Source organism: Struthio camelus, chromosome 2 (genome assembly GCF_040807025.1).
Source record: "Struthio camelus isolate bStrCam1 chromosome 2, bStrCam1.hap1, whole genome shotgun sequence".
NCBI classification, from domain to species: domain Eukaryota; kingdom Metazoa; phylum Chordata; class Aves; order Struthioniformes; family Struthionidae; genus Struthio; species Struthio camelus.
The window spans coordinates 43,245,111-43,270,230 of NC_090943.1; the positions used below are offsets into that span (position 1 = coordinate 43,245,111).

At 37.4% G+C, this 25,120-nt stretch overlaps 1 protein-coding gene across 7 annotated transcripts in view; it reads right to left on the bottom strand.

Annotated features, from left to right (window-relative positions):
- ZNF385D (zinc finger protein 385D) overlaps positions 1 to 25,120 on the bottom strand; it is a 437,723-nt gene that overhangs the window by 124,199 nt on the left and 288,404 nt on the right. For all 7 annotated transcript variants that reach the window (XM_068935412.1, XM_068935410.1, XM_068935406.1 and 4 more), the window contains one exon: positions 8,178 to 8,320. In XM_068935412.1, the coding sequence (XP_068791513.1) occupies positions 8,178 to 8,320 (143 nt within the window). The remainder of the gene's footprint in view (positions 1 to 8,177; positions 8,321 to 25,120) is intronic.

A 25,120-nucleotide genomic window follows, 5' to 3' on the forward strand; every position in this document is an offset into this window, starting at 1 on the left:
ATGTAAGGTATGGAGATCCTAGTGATTGTTTTAACAATAACTAAAAAAAAATCATTTTGGAAAACAAAACATACGCAACAAAGCTTGCTGCGTGCCACTTTTAGGAACTGATAGTGGGCTACACAGTCCTTTGCCCTGACATTATTTCCTACAACACTGCACTTGAAAAGCTCTTCAAGTTTATACCCCATAATCCATTTTCTAATAGCGTAGATAATACAATCAGTGTAGCGCAGTTTATACAAGCAGTGTGCTACTGCACGAGGCCTTTACAGTTACAGACACAAGAACGGGTGGAGACTAGTTAAAAGTCCACCCATCCTCACAAGACAAAAAGGAGCAGCACAAACACACATTCTTAAGCCGCAAAACGATGAGTGACTGGAGAGTAATATACTGCCAGCAAAACCCTAACGAAGCTGTGAGCTACCGAGCAGGGGGTGGAACGGCTCGTGCTACATCCTCAGCCAGCATTAAGAGCAGTGCTGTGCCTCCCCAGACAAAGCCACATTGAGAATGTATACAAGTAGCAGATGGCAACTGTCGAATGACCACCAGCACTGAAGCATCAGTGAGGATCTTGAATGAGGCCACAGAGCTGATTACCAGAAGAGATGATACTGGAGAAGGCCACAAGCGACAGAAACACAGGTGATTGATACTACCATATGCATACTGAAAATAAGTTGTCTTTATGATTCTTTAAGATCTAAGGAAGCAGATTTACCAAAGGTACATATAACATCCCAAAAATCTGGACAGCAACCAGAAAATAGATATGATTGGAGGATTTGCATTCAGATTGCAATTAAAGGAGTTGAATTCAAAGATTAGTACTACAACGTTCAGCAAGGTGAAGCAATACAAATACAGGACATTTTAAGGTAATCTTAAAATTTGCTTCCCTGGGAGAATGCATCCTAGAAACCTGAATTTCCACTGAAAGCAATCACAGAGGGTTGGAACACATTTGATACAGATTTAAATAAAAATAAAACTTTTTAATGGAATTTTTTTTTTTTTTTTGGTATCTATCCATTTGTACCCATGAGCAAACTCCTCGGAGCTCTCAAGACTGCTGTCATCTATGTGGCAACAGGTGACAGCTGCTCATCGTGAGCACAGGATGCTGCTTATTCTCTAATTGGAACATCATCTTAAAGCTCTCAAATAAGCTGTCAGGAAAGGCAAGCAATTCCAAAAATGGGGCCAGAAGCGTGCTGAACCATAAGGTAACATTCAGGAAAAGATAACAAGAAAACTTGCTGGGGTCTGCACTGATACTTAGCAGAAGCCAAAAGTTTTAGAGGTGATTGCAAAAGCAGTAAGGTTAGATTTAGTAGGAAGTTCCCTACCCGTGTACCAAGTCCAAAGAATTTAAAAGAAATCATACTGGAGACAACTGCTAGGAAGCTTAGATGGTACTCTCCAGTCACTCTGCAGTGCAATGGAAAATAACGCCCATGCCGTCCTAAGCCACCATGGGAAGGTTACCCGAGGGTAGCAGGAACAATCATTTATACAGAGCCAGAACATCAGCACTGTTCCATGCCCATGACACTGGGCATGGGCCAGACATAAGAGCAGATACACAGGGTATTCCTGGAGATCTGGATGCACCCTAAACTGACTCAAAACCGGAAAAACACTAAGAGCTTAATTACGCCATATTTTCTGAGCTGTAAACTTTTCTTTCGCAGCAGAAAATCAGAACTGTAGTGTTATTTTAGACAGAGCCCAGGGCGTAGATTAAGGATTTAAATATACAGCAAATAAATCTGGCCAATTCAAATAATTGACTATTTCATACTGATGTTGATTTATCCCTGTTTTGCAAGTACCAAAGAAAAATATCTGAATTGCCTGGATTTTGTTGTTTGCTCATTCCCTGATCCCCCTTCTTCCTCTGCTGACTTCTTAATTAAATGGCCTGTCCAGTGATGAAATATTAATATAATAAAAGAATTCCTGAACCGAACCATTATTTTTACACCTAACCTTGTAGTTTCTCTTAACATTTTGACAAACATTCAGCTAAACAGCAATAGAAGCATAGGCTATAAAGAAGAATATAGTCAGCTTACAGCTCAACTGCAGTACTACGGACAGCAAAAGAGTAAACCAAAAATGCTGTTTCTAGATGGAGTTTAGGTAAATGAGCAGTCATGCTAGAAATGGCCCCAGAAACAAAAACCCCTCTGTTTTTCTGAAAAATTAATGATTTGGTGCAGTACAGGCTTTACCTGATAACAGTCCTTCTCATGGCAACAACATTAAAAATCAGCAGCAGTGCAGGCCACATTCTCACTGCCAAGTTCTTCTATATAGACCATATTATGTTTTGATTCACATTAAACCGAGACCATCACATTGTCATCCGCCCTGACTGTCCCCTTCTGGAAACAAAGCCTGCTGAGTGCACTTTGAAGTATTTTATAGGCTGAAGAAAAATAGTCTCATTATACTCCCCCTGCTAAATTAGCTCAGAAAACATAAAACAAAGCCATTATGTAGAGTCTTACAAAAAACTTGGATTTGTTTTGCAAATTTCATGCTGCTAATATTCAGAAAAACTCACATGTATTTCAGATTCCTCCTCTATCCTTTGCTATCAAAAGCTACATCTTATCCATAATGTCCAGAAATCTGGCACATCATCTGTGACACATATCTCTCTCCTAGATAAAAAAAAAAAAATCCAGGACAATAGCCTTTGGAAAAGATTTCAAAAATGTCCTCTGGCAGCTTTTTGACAGGTTTTTTCTACATATCCTGATCTATCCCCTCCCAGAAATACTTCAGTCAGTAAGCAGCTTTCCTACATTGTCCATTTCTGTCAGTTGTCTGGCCACAATAGGAGCAGACTGCATTTCCCAAGGAGCCGTGAAGTTAAGCTCTGTACCAGCCAACTCAGTGGTTAACAGCAAGCCAGAGAGAGCCTGACAGCAAGACCAAAGGGGAGAAAAAAGCAGCTCCCAGTGAAACAAGCCAGCCATAACTGCTCCTTACTCCCTATCTACTAACATAAGCTTTACCTCTGTGAAGAGAGAGCATAGCCTTTATGCTGCCCTGTAAGCTGCTGCCACATTGCTCAGGCTAGTTTTCAGGAAACAAGGAGCATGGTAGCCCTTGTCTATGGGTGATGTCCACAGTTTCCTTCTCCTCCCCTCCCACATAGCAAATTCTACCAGGGAAGGTGAAACACAAAGACTTAAAAGTTGCACCTGGGACTACTGCTATGGAATAAGCAAATAAGAAAAATCAGGGTACTGAACAAGAATTGCTACACATAGATCAAGAGAAAGAGATATCTGTGGAATGATAGTTCATTTTCAACTCATATTTAGTACAGTTTTGGCATTGCTACTTCTCTTTCAGTCATAAGTTGTTAGTTAAAAGTGTAATCATTTTTCTTTCCAAAGGATGCTTCTTCGGGAAACGGTCCACTGGCACCAAAGGGAGATCAGGCTTTAGTCTGGAGATAGGATGCAACTTCTCAAGCAATATCCCTACTTCTGCTAGCAAACATTTACTCAAATCTAGTTTGTGGACCTCTTCCACTATATATTATGTCCATATAACAGTCTGCAAAGTTCATATTTCTAGAAATTTTTTCAGAAAAAGGGTTAGTATGTTTTTCAAAGAATAAGTAAACAAGGACTGTAGTGCATTGTCTAGTTCTCCATCTAGTAACAGCAAATGTCTGTTTTTTTAAACTTCAAATTCTGTCTCTCAAGATATTGGAATAAATAATTCTGAGAGCTCTTGAAATGAGCAAAAGCTGGTTTCTGATGGATCTGTGCTTTGAAGAAGATGGACTTTGGAGACTATGAGGTATGAGACAAACCCGACAGCCAAGGCTTTTTCTGTAGGGTCTATTAGAAAGAGCTTTCACTGATGTCTGAAAGGGGAAGTCTGTCCTCTTAGTCCAGGCACTGTTACCAGTATTTTCCCACACGAAGAACTTAATTAACTTTTAGTTAGAACTTAAGTTAGAACTTAAGTTAGAACTTTGAGAAGAACTTAATTAATTTTTAGATTTTGATGCTTTGTGGAATTTCTTTGAAACCAAGCATTGGCTCATGAGCAGAAAAACCACACCTGCACATTCACACACACACACAAACAAGCATGTATAAGTTTAACTTATAATTAGACTTAGCAGTATAACAGCATAGCAGTAGCAAGTATAACTGCTAAAGCTTTGTGTCTCTAAGAATGAGTTCTTGGAAGCATACAGACCTAAAGCTTCCCACTCCATAACTGAAATGGCAGAAGTATACAAAATGTTTTTAAATGATCTCAAACACTTTTCAGAGTAGACAATTTAATTATTTTTCCATTCCTCCTGTCATTCTTCTAAACACATTTTAAAAGGTACATAAGCATTGTTTATAGTCATAGATTCTTTCATTCATAAAATTTATCCATTTACACCTACGGCGCTTAATCCATCTTTTTATATCAGATGAACCTGTAATGAACTTGTGAGTCTTCAGGGTCTGCAAAACAACGTCTTGTCTTCAATCTAAACAGCTGTGTTGTTAAAATTTCTGTTTACATACATCTTGAGGGTACCATTTGCTTCACAATTAAGTCTATAGCACCTACTAACATTCAGCTAACCAGATTGTTAATTTACCAAATGTTTGGTTTATGCTTTCTTATATAAATAGAAAATGTCACTCATGAAATTGAATGTTTCAAAGGTTCATGGGTTATCATCTTTGCACTTCTCAGGTTACTTGCTTTTTACTTTTCCCTTTCCTCAGTGCCCCGAGTTACTATGCAGAAAGGTTTGTCCCTCCCCCCTTATCTCCTCCGTTCTCTGCCCTGACCCACGCTTCTGCCTTCACAGAGATCAGCACTGAATGTTTTCCTCAGAGTCAGCCATCAGTAACTCAGCTAACTTTAGACCAAAATCATCAGTAACAAAGAAAACCCTGGGTTTGTAATTAATTTAAATAGAAAAATGTTATAAAATACAACTCCTTATTATCATTATCTATGGTATTGTACTTAATGACCAGTATTTATTTTTGTTAGCTCTTGGGTGTATGCCTATGAGAGTATCCACTGGCATGGAGAATCCAGTAACTAAATTACTTTTGCCTTTACCTCTCCTAATACTTACATCCAGCTCATCTGAATCCTCACGTTCCCTTAGGATTGTCTTTAGATATAATTAGAGGCTAGTGCAACTGCTTGATAAATAGGAGCATTTCTCTGTAAACAAACAATACAACGTCAGCACTTCTGTCCTCTGATTTCTGAGTACAATTTAATATATCACCCTTGAGTAGCATACAGCCTGTCCCCTAATGTGAGATTCATTTAACCAAATGCAGATACAGCTGAGCCAGTCCCTCATTATAGTCAGAAGAGATGAATGGGAAGTTGTAGGGTTCACTTCATCTCATCCCTAAGTAGATATATAAAGCAGATGAACCTATTTTTGTGCGTTTTTCTCTACTGAAAAAAAATGGAGAAATTGCCTATTTTTCTCCATTCTCTTTTGCAAAGACACTTAGGGTGACTAACTTAGATATAAATGTCCATTATATCCTAACTCTCAAATTGGTTTATGATTGCCACAGCTAGACACCTCTTCTTTTCTCTGAAACATGGCTGCATTTCTGCTGAAGTTTCTCCTTGATCATTGCTTTTCTCAAAGGAAGGCTGTTGAAAAGTGGCCTGTAAATGGTCACAACTCCAGACCTTCCTCTAGCCCCTTGGGAAGTAGTCCAGATCTACTGCCAAACTCATTAGTTTCTGTGGACCTGTGGGAGGGTAAAGAGGCCTTTAGAAATCCCTTCCCTAGGACGTAATTTATGACCTTGATGTCTCAATCTGGCTAATGCTAATTCATCCAGAAAATGAAAGAGAAAGTCCAGTTCAGGTGTTTGGAGTTCCAGGCCTTTTACCAACTTTCTGCTTAACCTTGATTTAGTCACAGAGTATAAATGCTTCTCTGCTGACACTGTGTAGGATGTCACTTCGAAGCACCGTCAACAGCTACAATCATACATGGGGATGTATGTTTAGGAAGATCATTTTTTGCTCAAACACTCTGTTTTCTGTCTCACCTTCACATACTTAAAGCCCTTGTCAAACATCCTGTTCAAAGTCAAATTCGGCTTGTAGGTTACCTTCTCCTTAGGCTGATAATGCTCAGCAGCAGCTGATGTGTCCCTGAAGATTTGTCAGCCCGGAAAAAATTTCTAGAAGTATGCAGAACTGCCTAGCTAGCCTACATGTTTGGAGGATGCTATTAACCAGCTCTGGCATATGAGCTAAACATAGCAGTGTTCAATTATGTACCGTTTAGAAGGAAAATGGGAACACTGAGGATGCAGCTGCATGTCAGCACACGTGATGAGAGGACAAAGGTTGTTTTGCAAGGCATACATATAGTGTGAGAGGCAAGGCAGACGACAAGCTCTGAGGACTGCGTCCTCACACTCTGGACTGTCACACTCAGTAAAGGTAGATTTGACAGATGGTAACACATCACAAGAAGCAGTACGTTGCGTGAGAATTATTTAAAAGTAAAAACTCTTACTCTTGAAAACTAGGCTCAATTTACTGAAAAATTGAAGAAGCAGGGTGTCTCTAAAGACTAACTATAATGCATACACCAAGATATACTAGTAAGAGGATGTTCAGGAGTAATAGGGTTTTGTCAGGAGTCCATTTCTACTTTGTCAGCTCCAAATTAATTTCAATACATCTTTCCCCCCCCCCCACACACACAAATAGTATGGGATCAGACTTTGTAAGAAAAAGAAATTGCAATGTTATAGAACAATGTAAGATTAGCAATTATTTATTTAAAATCATCATTAAGATTGCATTTGGATTATGCAGTTAACTGACAAAACAATCTGAAAATCCTGAATTATGGAAACTCCTGAACAAATTTTTTAAAACTCTACTGCCTACCTATATACCTTTTAAAATTTGCAAATGCTTCTTTGAAGTAACAATTCTTTGACGGGTTGTTTCTCAGGATTTTAGACTTGCAGCTATAACTTCTCTGATCTTCATTAATGCAGTCAATTGCTTGCATTTAGGACTGCATAAATAAATATTTTTGACAATTAGTATATTTTATTTACTTCAAAGCAAAATGAATAGCCATAAAAAGGTAAATAAATTAACATTTAAATATGGAAATTTGCTATTTATTACTACAAACGGCTTCTAGAATGGGCATGTTCTTTTATTACTCTTAATTATTGCAATTAAGATTTTTATATGTTAATTAGAATTGTTTTGGCACGGAAATTTCCACCTCTCTCTCTCTCAAAGCAGGTATGCAAACACTTTCTTAAATTGTTTTCTGTTTCTAGTATATGTAAATAAGGAAAAGGACAACATAGAGCACTTTGAAATAAAAAGAGGCATAATTCCATAAAGTAAAAATGAACTTAAAAACAATTTAGAATGTTTTTTGTATTTTACAGCTTTAAATATCTCAGCTAGAAACAGGAAAATTGAAACACTCAGGACACCTCTCAGAAAAATAATGAAAATATTTAAGAAGTAATAATCAAATTTCTAAAACCATAGGCAGTGTGAATAAGTAAAGAAATTACTTAAGATAAATAGCCTAGATTTTAACTTAAGGTGTGAAAAATAAAATACACTAACGTGAAGAAAATTCCCTGGTTTGTTTTCCAATGAATAGTTCTGTACATATGCCAGCTTCTCCTGTTCTCTTGTTGCTTTAATTGCCCCTACAGTTTTATCTTTTGTAGCCACTCCGATGTGCAAATCTTTAAATATTTCTCAGGAAGCTTGTTAGAGCCTGGATGTCGAATTCCATCACCCCTGAGAGTTTCACTCTCACAGCAAACTGTAGGTTAGTAAAATTCTTCTCTTCTTAAATTACAGTGGGAAACTCACAAGCCCGGAGACCGACTATGGCCTGCAACTTTATTTCATGTCACTTGGGATCATATCATTTTTTCCTTCTACATTACTGCTGGCTAACACTTAGCTGTGTTTTAATTTATGGCCTACCAGTGTGTCTGAAAGAGCTATTTGGCCCTCAGTAAGGGAAAGGATATTCCAGGTTTAATTGAGTACATACAATTCTACTTTGTGCCCTCTTGAGTCTTCTATGGAAACTGTGGCTCATTGAAGTGGACAGTAACTATTAGGAGTGTACTTACTGCATTGAAGTTGGGGAAGAGATTGACTGCTGCTGCAGTGTCCAGAGGAAATGGAAGAAACGGTTTAATATCCAGCGATGGCTGCAAAGGTGGAGCAGGAGGACGCACTAGGGCTGGAAGAGCAGGGCTCTGGCATGTACCACCTACACACAGAAAGAGACAGAAGACATTCAAAAATAATACGATTACAAATAAAACCCCAAAAGCAACACAAAAAGGCCACTATTGGGTTAAACATATGCATTTTTATTTGCCCACAAATTAGTGCATTATTGGAAAAGAGTGCAGCTGACTTAAAGATTGTTGGTTATAATTTTTTTGCCAGTAATTGCTTCAGGTATCAATCTTTCACTATTTAAAATCAGCTAATAAACCATTTCCCTGGATTATTAGGAATGACAGCTCAGCCTACAGCTGACTTCCCTTTACAACTTCAGCTAGTCTCATTCTGATAAAATTTCAGTGTTGTACCCCAGCCTTATTACTCAAATTTCTTGGGCAAACTTTGCTCAAAAAGGAAAAAAAAAACAAAACAACCACAACAAACCCAGCTGCTCTGCAGACTTTTCATTTTTTAATTAAATGCTCACGTATTGAGCTCACAGCTTCAGAGTCAACCTAAACCTAGCAAACACAACGTACCTTGCTGCCTCAGCAGTTGATCAGTACAAATCTATTGCAAACACGCTACTGAAAGCAGAGTTGCAGCAGCCCCTGAAACCCTGTTCACCCTGCACTTCAAAGGGCCCTGACTAACGCTCTCGGCAGGAGTTGCAGGAGGTGGAGCTGATTCCAAATTCTTGTAAAGCAGAAAGCTCCTCCCCACTAAGGCTACCAACCACCCGTTCTGTGGGAACATTATGCAAACAAAGAAATGCCCTTGCATACCAACAAGCAGCTACCTGTTTGCAGCGGACCATGTTTTACTTGTTTGTTTGCCCCCTGTTGCAGACAACTGAGAGCTGGGAGGATTCAAGCCCATCCTCTGCTTCCAGTGTCTCCTATGTTTTGGTTACCTTCCAAAACATCAATTCCCTGTTAATTAAAGACTATTTGGATCCTAGGAAACTGTTAAAATATGCCAGTGTTCTTCTAATCCGAGAGGCAGGCAGCAGACTGTAAAAACCTGCTGGTCAGACTCCAAGAAACATTTAAAAACCGTAAAGGGAGCTTTACCCTACTCATTCAACAGAGAGACAGGCAGACAGACCAACAGAGGGAGAGATTAGAAGTCTGTTTCTTTTTTTCTCTCATACGTACAGACGCTGCATTAGACGAACGTTTTTAAGAGCTCAAACATAAAGTAGTGAGAATGGTATAAGCAATCTCTCCATATTTGGCTAGCAAATCTGCTAACCAGGGTTGCAATTTAATGCTTCTAATTGAGAGCTAACAGCACACCATTTAATTAACCAGTTGTAGCAGACCATCAGTAGTTCTGCTTCTAGGTATAAAATCAGCTGGAGCCAAGTTTTTCCAAGACAGTATTTTGTGCCAACTTTCAGCTCCTCTGTGAAGCGTTTCACTAGGCATCATTGAAAGGAAAGCATTATCCACTAGTAAACCAGCAGTATTAGCTTAGGGTTCATTCCAATCTCACGCTAGTTTTTGCCCTAGAGGAACCGTTTCATTGTTGGAGTATTTTCTACATTTACCTCAGTGTAAGAGTGTACCAAATCAGACTCTTAGAATGAAGTAGCTAAGGACACAGGCAAGAGAAGAGCAGAATGTAAAAGGTTTTGCTTTCCGTAGCTCAGTAGAATAAAACCATCAACTTTTTAATGATAGTGTAACATTGAATTGTAAGACAGTAGAACGACCGACCATAATCTAGATAAGCCACTGGCTTGGCCATTGCTATGTTCCCACAGAATTATTACAATAGAAATGTAAAAATAAACTTGTCAGAATGATGATAAGGTAGTGTCACACAGGCCACTCTTACTCCTCCTGAACAGCAAAGGCCTATAAAGATGTGTATTAGATGCTGGAATTATTTAATTTTTCTCATTTAAGGCTTTTACAGATCATGAAAAGAAGAAGCCACCCGTAGTGATAAAGATCTCATTAGAAAGTCTCTAGGTTGCACCTGAGATTGTACAGAAGCACACAGAAATGCCATGGTGAGCTTTAGTCTGGCAACAGCAAAGAAATTAAAACTGATTCAGTATCCTCCATTTCACACACACAAATGCAAACTGGATTCAGAAATGCTGCACATCGTTGGCTCTTAGCAGGGAACTACATCTTCTAGTGTATTATCTCAGTGCTGTGGAGGAAATGTTCAGCCTCACAGGTTCTGACTACCTACAGCGACAGCATTACTATCCCATACGCTTGTGGTATACCATGCCATAAGGGATGAAATAGTTCTTTCTGTGATCCTTTCTTGTCGCATGACTAGGCACTCACCCACCTGCCTCTGCCAGCCAGTCATCTGCACAAAGTCATCTGGGGACAAGAACATACTTTAAAAGGAAAAATTCAGCCAGCTCTGCAGGACATTGGCTGGGACTCAGAACCTCTGGAACAGAGTTTAAAATCTACCACAGTCCTGGCCACAGTGGCACAGAAAATGAGTATATTCAGGAGTACAGCTGCTCTCTGGTTTTGCAATAGTGTCAGACACTTCCCTTAATGATGGAGCATGTGATAGGTATCACAAAATTTGAGTTTACTGTTGAAAGAAAAGTTTCTAATTTTTATGGCTGCAAAAATTGGATTTTTTTTTTCCATTTGACAAGTGCAGAAGCAACCATGAAGCAATGGCAAGCACTTTTGTGACTCAGCTTAACTGAAAAGCCTTTGGAAAATATTTGGGAACATTAACATTAACTACTTCCATTCTAATCCATTAGCAGAAGTGTGGAAAAGCGTAGAAACCCATAGCAGAGCTCTTGCAGAGAACTTGTAGAGAAATTCCTTTTGTAAAGAAGAAAATATCTAGGACAGAAATTACAACAAGAAAGAAACACAAGAGAATAGAGAAAGCCAAACTGAAGGAGAAAACACAGCGATGTAGTAAAACTCATAAAGCACAGTTGCCTTTGTATCTAAGTGATGCCATGTATGACAACAGTATACTTAGAAAATAGCAGCGATACCTATATGACCTTATAGCAGGACTTAGAGAGGTACTTTTAGTTATCCAGTGTTACTGAACTATCCATTAAGGCTCCTCATGATTGTTTTGCTGTTCTGGCACTTTTCGTATCATAAGTTTTTGCACAAAGATCTCCATAGCTTTCCATGGGCAGGTGCAACGCTGCTGTCAGCAGAGCAATCCTGCTCTGCTAGGAGGCTGCCTACTAAATCACGTGTTGAAATATTTGCATTCCACTGTAGATTTTTCCTTAATCTCCACACAAAGAGATGGCTCGATGCCACAAACCTCCTGTCGGCAATGGTTGGAGTTCCATATTGACGAATAAAGTGATGATGTTTGACATTAACTTCTCAGCCCTCAGACAGGGTTTGTCCACAGCCTGCGTTTGATGTTCTGTATTATTACCTGGAGTTCAGCTCAACGTCACTGGCAAAAGCTAGGTGCATGCTTGGCATGACGTAAGAGACACAAAAGTCCTTCAAAATTAAAAGCAAGACAGGCCTAAAGTTACATCTGATGAGTAGTGTTCTACCATTCCTTAAAACAGGAAGAAACAACTTATTTACTAACGCCAGTTTTACAGGTTCGTGATATTATGCTCGAACGCCTTTTTAAAGAAGGAAAATCTATCAGAACATTCAGATCCTGATCTAGAGATGAATGTTCCAGATGTCTGGGAAATTCATGTCAATGCTTTGAACTTCATTTTCTTTCAAAAGGAGTACAGGAATAATACAACATAGAAGCTCAGCAATTAACCAAGTTTGAAGTAATCATTTATTCCTTCCAATTTCACACAATTTAAAACAATTCACACAATTTCACACAATTTAAAACACAGGCATGATAATCTCTTGGCCAGAGGCACTGGCAATACATCCAAGCTAAACGTGAACAAACAGGATTGAAGAAAAATTTGCCACTAACATCTGCCCCTTCCTAGAACTCGTTGAGACAGTTGCTGAAATTCTGAGAAGTTCAGATAACTCCTTCAGTCTCAATACAACTGAATAATTTTACAAAGGGATGCACTTTTGTGTCTCCAGTTGGGACTAGATACTTTGCCTTACCACTAGGTAATCTGTTTTGCAACATTTTTACATGAAGGCCAGAAGCAGCGCAGCATTTTGTCCTGAGCATAGAGAGCCTACATGGCGCAGAGCCATGTGTGCCCCACAAGGCCCATGCTCTGTATAGCGTATCCTACTCAAGAAGTTCTCATTTTGAAGCTGCTAGTGGTTTGAACTGCATAACTGCGATATCTTTCTTGCCTGTACCCTTAACCAAGGGAAAAAGACAAAAGCATTCAGATGAAGAGAAGATTCTTGCAGGTTCAGCCTCAAAGTGTCCATTCCATAGAGAATTCACACATTTATTTTGTTCTGAGTTTGAAGAATAAATACTCTTTTCCTCCAATTTTGGCTTCAGATACCACGTTTCACTACAGAATTAAAAGTTATTTTAAAATGAAAAGTCAGTCCAAAATGAAGAAATAAGATTTCTTTAAAAATCAATTGTCTTTTTACCTTACCTTATTTTCCTCCCAGTTCTTTACAAAAAATTAACATCTCCATGTGAAAAATTTCACTTTCAATGAAATAGCATTTTCAGATAAGAAAGTGTCCCATGAAATTTTTTCTGTCCAGTTAACCTGAGAAATTCCTCAGATCACTGCTAGGTAAAGAGTACAAATATCTCTGGGTATTGCCCCTAATTATCTTGATTAGAACAAGTGCAAAGGTTGAATATGCACCAGGGAAACAAAAGAAAATAGAGTGAAAGCATAATAGGGTGGGGTTTTCTCTATATACTGAATAATAAATAACAAGGGTTCCTCTAGGTTTCTGGAGAAGCTGATGCCCTTACCTCTCAGGTCCCCTACCATACTGCTTAACAATCTGGCAACCATATATTGCTGCTTTCCGAGATATGGCTGTAAAGCAAGATCAGCTACGTCTTCCCCTGTATAACCTCTCCTCATGCACATCCTTTAACTCACCTGCAGATTATTTTCCAGAAAAAGAATCACTAGATCTCTTATCAAATAGCCCATCCTAATGAAATATCCAGCCTGAATTTTGCAGATGCAAATAGTTTACATCATTTTTGCAATGCATTTTGGAACTTGGAGGTACTTTGCAAACTGGACAGGAACTCTAAACTAATACCCCATTAATCTAAATCTTTTGCAATTCTTCCATCACTAACTATTACCACCATAAACACTGAGTGAAAAAGCAAATCTCTACAGAATTCTATTTTCATTGCTTCATTACTTTGCAATTTTTTCCTTCTGGCCATGTGTATGGCTTGGGCCCCTAATTCCTTTTTCAATACATCAGAGACTCGCTAAACTAATGTTCAACTTCTCTTCCATCCTGGAGTCTGAGTTTGTTTTCAGTAACATAATTTGGTTTCTCCCAAAATGAATATTCCCAGGTATTCCATCCTATCCTGCTTCTCCCAGTGTTTACATAATAGTATATTCTGGGTCAAACTAATACACGCATCTTTTCTCTGCCTTGGCAGAAGCTCAGAGAACCTTTCAGCTGATCTGATTCAGTTGGAATAATTGAGAATACTACTGGATTCCATAACGGTAACTTAAAAAGTTAACTTCAGAAAGGAATCATGAATTTTTATATAGAATTCTAGTATCTGCCGGCTCACACCCAGTAAGGATTAAAATAAATTCTGCAAAGCCTGAGCCAAAAGAGGATTTTTTGCCCAGAAAATTTTCAAGAAAACTAATTCCAATGATCTTAATGTATAAAAGTGAAGTGTGGGAGCTTGTGTTCCATCTTATAAATGCTAAGAAACTTACGTCTGGATAGCTCAAGAACAGTTAGAATTATAAATTTATTACAAATTTAGTTTCTCAGTGGGAGAATAGAAGCCCAGGGCATATTTTAAAGGATTTTCTTCATAAACAAAATAAAGAAATAAGCAATTAAGAACAGTAGGCTAGCCATGATGCACGATGAATTTTCATTTATCAGAAATAGTAGATACCATATTTAGGGCTTCAGAAAATCTGAAAAAATGAGAAATTTAAAGACATCCAAAGACAAAAGAATAAGCTTCTTCGGCATATGACATCAATAATGGGATATAAATTGTAGATCTGGCCTTCAGGAATATTCTAGGCTAATATAATTTGTCAAGACATACAACTGCTAGATGACTCTCTCTTATCGCTTCACTTTTGCAACACATGTTTTTTTAGAAAGTGCTGAATTGTCACTTTAAAGATAAGTTCAATTCCAAAATGAATAGTACCAGTGATCTAACCTGAAATGGCAAAATAGGCTTCACATAATCACAAAATACCCTTTTTATTACTACTACTACTTAAGTACTACTTAAGTAGTATTACCTAAGTATTTAAAATATGCACCATCTAGGTATACAGAATGTTAGTTAACGTGCAACCTGAACATTTCATGTGCATAAACGAACACACTTTTTAATCTTAAATATTTAATTTTAATAGGCTACATTTGTCCCCCATAATATTCCCTGTGGACTGAAAGAAAGTTCTGTAGGACCAAGTAATGTGATGCCTGTTGAGAATGTATTCTTCAGAAAAATCTTGGTTTTGACCATTTATAGTGTTAGTGTTATAACTCAGTTCCTTGTGAGTTTTTTGAGTTTGGGTGGTTTTGGCTTTGGTTTTGGTTGTTTTTTTTTTGTTTTTTTTTTTTTGAGAATGGAGAATGAGGAGCTTAAGACTAAGTGCTTTTGCCTCCTACATTGCTCATGGACTTTTTTGGAGAGTGTTTTCAATACATAATAATTGCAGAAATATTTCGAAAATGGGGATATCCACATACAAACACAATATTATTTCATAAAATCCCTCTTAGTTTCAGAAAAATGAAAACCAAAATATGAAAACAGTATTAGATATCTGACATCCACTAAAAAGGACAAACTCTCAAAACTGGGTTCCAACAACATCAGCCTCACTCCCACTGACTCTCCTGAGACACCTTGAGGTTCAAGTGCACTACGTGGCAATACAAGCTTTTCTTTCATAGGTTTTACTGTCAGTAATATTAACAGTTACTAGTTACTTTGAAGAGGATGAATGCAACAGTGTCTCAGCTGTGGAGCTCTGTGAGTAATTGATTTTTCAGTTCACTGGCCAAACCAAAAAATAAAAACAATTAGGGAAAAAAATCACTGTGTCAGCTGAAACATGTCTTTCACCCCAAATGCAATTCTTTAGTTTGCCCATGGATACTTACCTCTGTTAATTATTCAAATTTTGGCAAACTTCAAACATCAAAAACAAATAGGCAACTCAAAACTACTCATTACAAAATATTTTCGCATTTTCTAATTTCTCCGACCTTTTTTTTTTTTTAATCTAAAACTCTTCCAATCTAACACAAATCAGTACCCATTATTCTTTTATAGAGTGCTTTTTTCAGCACATCTACTAATCATCTGGAACATTTGATTCCGTTATTTTGTCTAGAGACTATATTTATTCTGTGACTCTTGCTAAGCAAGATAGCTTAGAAAAAATATGAATTCTTTTTTCATTATTACATTAGTTTTAACAGCGTGTGGCTGTGCATCATATCCTTCTTTTTAAAATCTATTCTTTCACACTTACAGCATTTTGAAAAATGCGAAATTATATATTCTACTACAAATATTTTTACTGAAATATGTACTGCCTTTTACACCTAAAGGAATACATTTTTCTTTTGGTTCTGTGGAATCCTATAAAACTATTGTTATGATGCATGATTGGGAAAATGCAAAAACAAATTTGCACATGTACTTCGACATCTGTTCTCTCTTCTCATCATTTTCCTTACTTCTGATAAATAACTTCAGGCTCCCACTCCCTGGTTGCTGCCTTCTTTCCTCCTATTCCTCTGCCATTATCTATCTGCATTAGTAAAAAGATGGGCCTGAGTTACAGGTGAAAAAGTCCAGCCTGTCTGAACAGGATCCAAGAGCATAGTGTTGTGCAGAGCTTTCCCTCCTCAGGTCATAAGGAAACTAATGTCGTAGACTCCATAATAACTCATAATGTATTATTTCCTCCTCCCCCACCGTATGCTATGGCCCACAGTAAACACTTTGTCAATCATAAGCATTCTTAATAAAGTAAAATCTACTGAAAAAAATGTTCTGAACCTCACTGCTTAACACTGTCTAACCATGAATTCCACTAACTCACTACAGACAACATCTTCCATGGATTATAAATTGCACAAGGGCAGGAGCTAAGCTGTTTATTTTAGCAGATTATCTAATTGAGTTCTTCAGAATCCTTTGAGGTTTTAATACAATTGGTCAGACAAATTTGGGCGATTTTTCCTCCACTGGAAGCTGTTGGATTACCGAAAATGAAATTATCCAGAGTGAACTGTTCACTGTCTGTAAAGCAGCCATCTCCACTAGAGGGAAACAACAGCAGATCGGCCAGTTTGGCCACCTAGAGTATTATCAGCTGACAACATCGAGTACCAACCATGCCAACTACCAGGGAACCAGAAACCCCAAGACTGCTTGCATCGTGGCTCTGAAGAAAACCAACAAGCAAAATGTTCACGATGAATGTATGCGTGTTCCGGTTCTCTGCAGTTTTCAGCAAATGAAGAAGCTTTCCCATAGTGCTAGACTGACTCCACCATTATTGATTGGAGGATTTCTCCTAACCAGTAGGTCAGCACTCATGGTTGGTTTCTTCTGACGGAGAACAACTAGACCTTACCAGATCTAACCAATAATACAGGAAAAATGTCGTTACATACTAACTGGGCCTAAACATTGAATCATAGGGAGGCAGCTGTTGAAAGGCATTGAGAACTATCCTACAGTGTGCTCCTCTGGAGTCATGCTCTCCCAAAAGATCCTAACCACAGACTTAAAAATAAACCATGAATAAATAAATAAATAAAGTAGAAATACAATCATCAGCCAAGTATTATTAAAATCACATTAATTTCAAAGCTTAACACTTTTTGACATTTACAAAATCTTTGACCTGGCATATTCTGCAGTTGGATTTTTCTGATGTTTTTAAAAAGGTCATGTTTATGGTATAATGAGCACAGATTTGCAAGGGTTATTAATCAGAAGAACATTGTATTGCAAACAGATTTTCAAATAATTTTTCATTTTTATGATGCATATATTAGCTATTTTAAAAGGCCCATTTTTCAAGAGCATGCTTGGGAGAAAAAAAAAAAGATTAACTTTGATGTCTTTATCTTAAACGAAATAAGCATACCACAGAGACAAATATATGACTAATACCATGAAATGGGTACAATCCACTAGCAAACTCTGACTTTCAGAGTAGCAGCAATGAGCAGCAGTGCCCCTTCCATTTAGCAACAGGAGAGCTTAATACTACCAAGTTTTATTAATTATCCACTGGAAGTAGTTTTTACACATTTTTAGCTGCAGAGTGCAAGGGTAGGGGAAACTTAATGCCAATAATTTTTGCATGCTTCGAGAGCAAAACTTTTGTCTTGTGCTGGCAGCCTAACCCCTGCATTTTATTGAGTAATGGGTAGACACGCTTTCGAAGTGACTGAGTTAGGAAAAGGATGACCGGGTTCAAGTCAAGGGAGTGAGGTCTACTCAGGTCAATGGCTAGCTCTATGAAGAGGGAAGGAGGTAGAAGGGTGCAGAGAGAAAACAGTGATGGAACTGTGGGGTGATGTAGATGCATCTGGCTGTTGCTCTTACTGTAAGACATTGGTAGCACACAAGGTACGTGACAGCTGTCTTGTGAATCTATGCCAGTGTTGCATGGACTGGGGCAAGATTCTCCCTCAATTAACATCACAGACTTTTTGTAAGGCTCAAGTCCAGTCCATGTGTACATACATAACAAAAATGTACAGAATATATATTGAAATAAAGCAGTATTTTTCATTATTCTTTTCCATGCATAAAGACATAAATGTTTATATAACACCTTAAAAACTATTACAGTCTCAGAATTTTAAGTCACAGAAAACATGGTCCATCTATAAGTTTAAACTTACTAGGTTTATGGTCTGCTCTAGCAGGCGAAAGAATAAATGTTATCATTTCTTGCCGAACTTTAATGGGAATAAAAAGTAAAGTGGAAGAAAAAACATGAGATTTACAAATGGATAATGAGAATAGCCACAGATAACGTTAGACAGCAGTATGATTTAAAGAATAAAATATTTAGGGTCTTGACCATAAAGCACTATTCAGTTTGTGGTGGCTTGAAGGTACTTGTTAAGATAAATTATACATTATTCCATCATTTGCTCCTACATGCATTTCTAAATTAAAAATATTTCAGGCTATTTGACTGAAGAACTTTTCACTCCATTATGCACTCTGAATGGAGTGTATCTGGAGTTCCAAAAGTAAAGTACACCAAATCAGTAAACATGAATATCTTTCATATTACACTGTTTCAGCATTTAAGACCAGAAGAAACAATTAGATCATGTGGTCTGATCATCTCTAAACCTCAACCCACTATTTTTCACAAAGCCTTGACTACACTTCAATGAAACTAAACCAGTTCAGTCCACCAGGAGATAGAGCTGTCTGTGCAAAAATCAACAGCCTGAGGCTCTATATGTGACCAAGACTTTCTGGAAAGAAACTGGTGAAACAATGAATTAATCCTAACAGGCAATCTGTGCTTTGTATTAAGAAGGAAGGAAAAGAAAAATAGATCGTTACTGGCAGTCTGCTGTCCCCACAGAGATGGGAGAAGAGAAGGATGAAATGTTTAGTTAACTGGTAAGTTTGACCCTTAATAAAATAGAGTTTTGCGACACCTCAAAGCACTCATGCTTTTCCAACAATGACTGATCTCTGGACTTTCATCAGGAGGCAATACAGAAATAAACAAAAAAAAAAATTGGCCAGTTGCAACTGGCACTCTGGGGAAAGAAAAAACTTCTTAACTTGCTAAGCACCACCTGAAAACTTGAAGATTTGATTAAGGTGATTATCTTCGGCATTACACAGCTCAGGTCAGTGTACATCACACTGTCCTACTGAGACGTGCAATGAGAGGTTGTTATGTTGCCCTGCCGCCCATAGTTGAAGGTTAACTACAGCTACTGCAATGTAACAAGTTGGGCATGCACGTAAGATAAAAGCACACAGGTTGACAAAATAGCAGTCCTTTAGCGTGATGAAGTCAGTCATTTAATTCAACAAAAATTGCTATTTGTCACCAGCTTTCTTAAGAGCTTTGCTTTGACATACTGATCAACACATCTGTCATTCTTCATTTGTCTGACAAAGATGGGGCATGCAAATGATTAGCAGGTTCCGGACTGTGGTACCAAGTTTTGAGTTCAGCAAGGGATCAAACACAAAAGGACAGCAGGTGCTGATAAACCACAAAACCCTCAAACTGTCTGCATCAAGTTTGGGAGGGGGAAAAATGGAGAGGAGAGAAAGGGAAGCTAAGTGGAAGTAAGAAGGCAAGAGGGAGAGACAAAATGGAAATAAAAGAATGGGATGATGGAAATCAATGGAACAAATTTGAACCCTGGCTGGAATTAATTTAAACAGATGTTTAATGGAAATTTTATATCCAGCCACAAATTTAGCTTAAATAAAGTTTAAGTAGGACATGTTAAAGTAGGATAGCTAAAGATAAAATCATTAACTCTTAATGGATTTTTTTGCATTTCACAAAATTTCTATTTCTGGCAGCATTTGAACACAGCAACGGATTTATTGTATGTAGATACAATATCTGCTTTGTATCTAGAAAATACTAACATCATTGGAAAAATTATCTATTGCAATCCTGTGCAGCTCAAATTTAAATAAGGTTGTTTTTTTTTTTAATACAGTGACAAAAATGTGCCATATTATATGCTGGAAAACAGCTTATAGGTTTTAATATCCAGTAGAACCCTATGAATAAATGTTTATATTTCCTTCCAAAAACTGTGGGACTGTGCCTCTGTGCACTGAGCTGTCATCAAGAAAATAGCTACTCCATAAAGCAGTAAATTTCTGTATTCAAAACGTATAAGCAAAAAAAAAAAAAACCCACCATGATACAATTTAACAGATAAAGATTTGTAAGAAAGTTTTATTAGGAGCAGTGAAGAAAATACTGGTTTTCCTAACTCTGACAGAGATCACAGGTGAGCATATTTTATATAGCCCCCTGTAAGAGCATCATTCTATATATATTAATCCAAAAGAGGTTGAATCAAATCCAACTTGCAGCTCCAAGAATCCCATCTTCCTTGTATCAGGCTTTGGTGTTTGCACCACGCCTCTGCAATCACAGAGCTATGGATTACTAACTGTAACTATTTCTCAGCAATGTTTTGGCTGATACTTTGCTTCAGGATGTCATTGCTTGTGACTAGGAGAGAGAGGGAGAACATTGCCAAACTGAACTTTTTTCTGTGTTGCAAATTTCTGTCATAATTTGATTTTTTTCTTCTCTGTACATCTATACACATAGCTACACTCAGGTCTAGTTACTATGGAAGCAAATCCTTATAAAAGTTTAAAAAAATTGAAGGTAAAAATTAAGATAATAGAACTTAATAAAAAATTTAATAAAATTTTTAAAAAACTTAATAAAATTAAGAAAAAGAAAAACCAAAAACTAAGATATATATGCTTATCAAAGGCCCACAGTGATGTGTGCTCTATAACTCTCTAGAGCCTCCTTGAAGTGTCCTAACAGTCAGGCTGTTGACTAACTGGGGATACTTGCATAATAATCTCTTTTGGAAAAGGTTTAGCTTTGGGTAAATACTTTTTCACTCCATGAAGGAATTTAGCTTAGGTTTCCAGCATTCCACAAAAATCCCCTAACCATGAGGCTGGTGTCTTTCTGTAAAAGTGATTTTTTTTTTTTTAAATTAAGTGAAGAAGTTCTAACAAAATGATTGCATGTAAGAAGGGGTATGGAAACTTTAATTTTGGCAAGTCTACACCTGACTGAGGTTTAGATTTAGGTAAATGCTCTGAGCCCTGGAATATTTAGTAGTTAGTACGTTCACTGTCCCTCTCTTGTTGTCTGTGGGAATGCTGGAATATCCTGTTTTTACATCTCTATGTAAAACATGCCTGCAATTTCAAAAAAGTTTATGAAGCAAAGAAAATTATCTGCCATCATTCTCTACAGGTGGGGGAAAAGCATCCCAGGTTTTGCAGACAAGACACAAAGGACAAAAGAAATTTTTCCAGAAATGCAGACACGTCAGCCCCAATCTATCTAATCCATAACATGTTGGATGCTCCAGGCTGCATCTGGGGAAACAGATAAAGGCACGTCCTCCACAGCTATAATGAATGGGAATCTCTGCCCCTGGCTAATATAAATTGTGCTTGTTGGTGTGTAGTTCTAATGATTACAGTCCAGTTACATTTACACACATACATGTAACAGTTTCCCTGAAGTAGCTTAAACTATCGGTCAAAGACTACAGACACTGGACTACAGATACCCCAGTAATATGCTCATATAGCTATAAGCTATAAGCTAAGATTTTTTGGCTTTTCTGTATCTTACTGAGATCCTCCTTGTGAGTGTTCTTCTACCCTGTGGCATAAAATTACTCTGTGATGAACTCACATGTTACTATTCACTGCATTCAGAACTTTTTCCTCACCTAGTAAAGCATGAGCAATTTTTATAGGTTCTGACACCGATTTTGTCATAAGGTTCTCTGAGTTGACCGCACACCACGGACTTGTAAAGAACAAGCTATAGGACAGAATCTCATTTATCTTTGGCTACCCTTTTATAGGGCAGAAGGTGGCAAGGCATGGCCTTGCCGCTATGCTCAGCGTACTGATGTGCAGAATTCACTGACGGCTAGGGATGACAAAGCGTGGGGAAGGGACAGATACTATTTATCTACTTTTTTTTCTACAGGCCAGGAACAGCCTAAAGCCTTCTCTCAAGAAACAGGTCAAGAACTCCAGTAATAATACCATTCCTGTCCTGCTCTTGAGCCAGTCTAGCTATGCTCTGGTCCTCTATCACGGCATCCTGTAATGTCATAGTCCTTGTCCCAGGAAGTAAACACAGGAAAGATATATACCATTTTCAAATAACCATTTTTGGGCTCCCTTTTTCCTGATGCAATCACACTATTCAGAATATTTATGTATAGCCCTATACAGCTTTGAAAAATTCACTTTGTGAGTATTACAGAGTCAGGTTAGATATTCACTGATTTTTCCTTGGGAGTTACTCACAGACTAGGATTCAGCATTTCTTCAACTAACTATAAATAAATCACATCTAGTAACAGGCACGATATAAAAACAACCACCATTTGCCACCCCCTCCCCCCAAAAAAATTTCAATTCACTCCATTCAAAGACTACCTTTCATCTATTTCCTTATTAAGGTGCTGTAAAAATCAAGCCTAGGGCATAACATACTAAAACTGTCACTCTACAGCAAAAAGAAAGTCTCAGTTGTCATGTTTTATTTTATTTTTAAGTCTCGCTCTGCTAGAAGCAACAAAACAAAACAGAAGAACTAACTTTGGTTCTGCTAGGCAGCAGTTATTTGAGAGATATAAAGTCAATGCTTTTATTTGGAAGGTATTACAACCAGACCTTCTAACCACAATACAATAGAATACAGTATCAAGAAAGAGGAGAAAAAAATCCTGTCCAGACTTTTCTGATAATCCATGCAGACCACAAGGATCAGAATCATGCATCTTTATAATACTAAGTCTAGCTATTATAATTCTAGATGAAATTGAGTATGTTATATGAAGAAGTATTTGCTCTGATCCTTTAAATTTATTGTATTTCTTTGAGTATTTGGATTGAAGTTGGAATAATCATTTGACTTTGGTATCACATTATTATATGTGCTCCTAATATTTTTTATTATTTTTTCAAATTAAGATAGAAAAATAATCCATTCAACTTAGGGAACACATTTATTTAATTGAATTGTATATCAAATAGGTCAAGTGATTATTTGATATGTTTTTATTACTGGACATGAGCAAGTCACTTCTCTCCAAACCCTAGTATCTTTGAATTTAAATAAATTTGAAACAGCAATCTGATCAGAAGACCCTTACAATATCTGAGAAGCTAAGAGGGCAGGGCAAGCAGAAAGAGCCTTCAATGAAACTGTGTTGAGAAATTGCATCCCTCCCCTCATCCTTCCATTTCTACTGCTGAGGAATGGAGGGAGCCTAAAATATTCTAATCATCTTTGCTTTCCATAAGAAAGAGGTAATCTTACAATACCTTTCCAAGAAAATGAAATTATATTAAACCAGTGAAGTGAGCCAACCAATTGTCAGATTGCCATAAAAATGCAAGGATTTGCTAAGCCTCAGACAAACCTCAGTCTTGCAAATAGTTCTGCATATATTTAACTATTCCAAACCCTGCCATCAGTAGAACGACTTATATTGGAAAAGTTAATTCTTTCTTAATTCATGAATGGAGAATTTGGGTCTACATCTTATTTGCATGATTTCATCTGACTAAATATTATAAAAGTTCCATAACAATGAGTTTTAAACAAAAAGAACTGCCATCCTACTAAAAAGGAATTAAATCTTTATCGACGGTGCTCATTTTGAAGGGTGAATCAAAAACCGAACTAGTTAACCTGCATCACCATGTACAGGAGAGAACTGAATTATGATTATTTGCATAATCCAGAATTTGGCAGGATTTTCTTTCTTTAAAAAACAAAAAAACAAAACAGCAAGATGCACCACCTAGAAAGTAAAACATAAGGTGAAATTTTAAATATAAAATGAAAATAAAGGTTTTCTGAACATATTGTCATAGAAAAAGTAAGAATTACATTTTTTTCTTTCTGCTATCACATCTTTAAAAAAGAATGGAATTATTCCAGAGACAAGAACATATTTCTTAGATCTAGGAATGGCATTAAAAAAAAAAAAAACTTACTGAGAGAGACAGTATCTTGGGGGAAAGAAGACAATCCCTCCCATAGTACTAATTCCAGTGACTTAAAGAGAGTTACACTAGTTTGAGCTGTAACATTAAAGGACAAGCATTGCAGCATATCGAATCTGTTTAAGTAGAGGTATCAATTTGAGCAATGAGGAAATTTTGCATACAAGTCTTTAAGAAACCTGAAACCAAACAGAACTTGCGTGCATAGGGGCTGCATTCCGCAGTTTAGACTGAGGCCAGGTTTACAAATCTGGAATTGCACGTAAACATAAATCATCTGATTCACAGTTGTACAGCTGGGTGTGTTAAACTAAAACTCAGCAAATTTTAGCAGGTGTGGGCCAAGCCATGACAAAAGTTCAGTTAAGGTTTGCACACCCTTCTTCAGCCCCAAACCACTGAAGCTGGCACAGGTGCAGTGTCAACAGCATGTCTGAGTTAGGCTGGGATCTTCCACACTCCCAGACACCAGGTATTTGTTGCTTTAAAAGGGGGTTGTGTTCCCTTTTACACTGCAGCAAGATTTGATTTAACATCTATAAAAGGACTCTACAAACCTGTATTTCTAGTTTTTCTTTTTGGTGTGTACTTGGGGAGAATATGCGGTAATCTTGTCTGGATAAAGATAGAATTTAAGTGGGGAGTGTCACGATTTCTTTGTTATACTCTTCACATAGCTAAATTATACTTAAAATGGGTTAAGAAGACCTAGAGCACACACAGCTGTTGAGTGTTGCTAAGTAGATTTTGTTGCTACCACACACACACACACACACAAAAGCACTTTATTTCTCACTTAACCTACTATTTAAGTTCACAGAAAGCAGTCAAAAGACTAAGGCGTACAGCTGTGTTCATACATGCAGTTCCAAATACGGCAGAAGTAAAATGGATCTCTTATGTCTGAGGT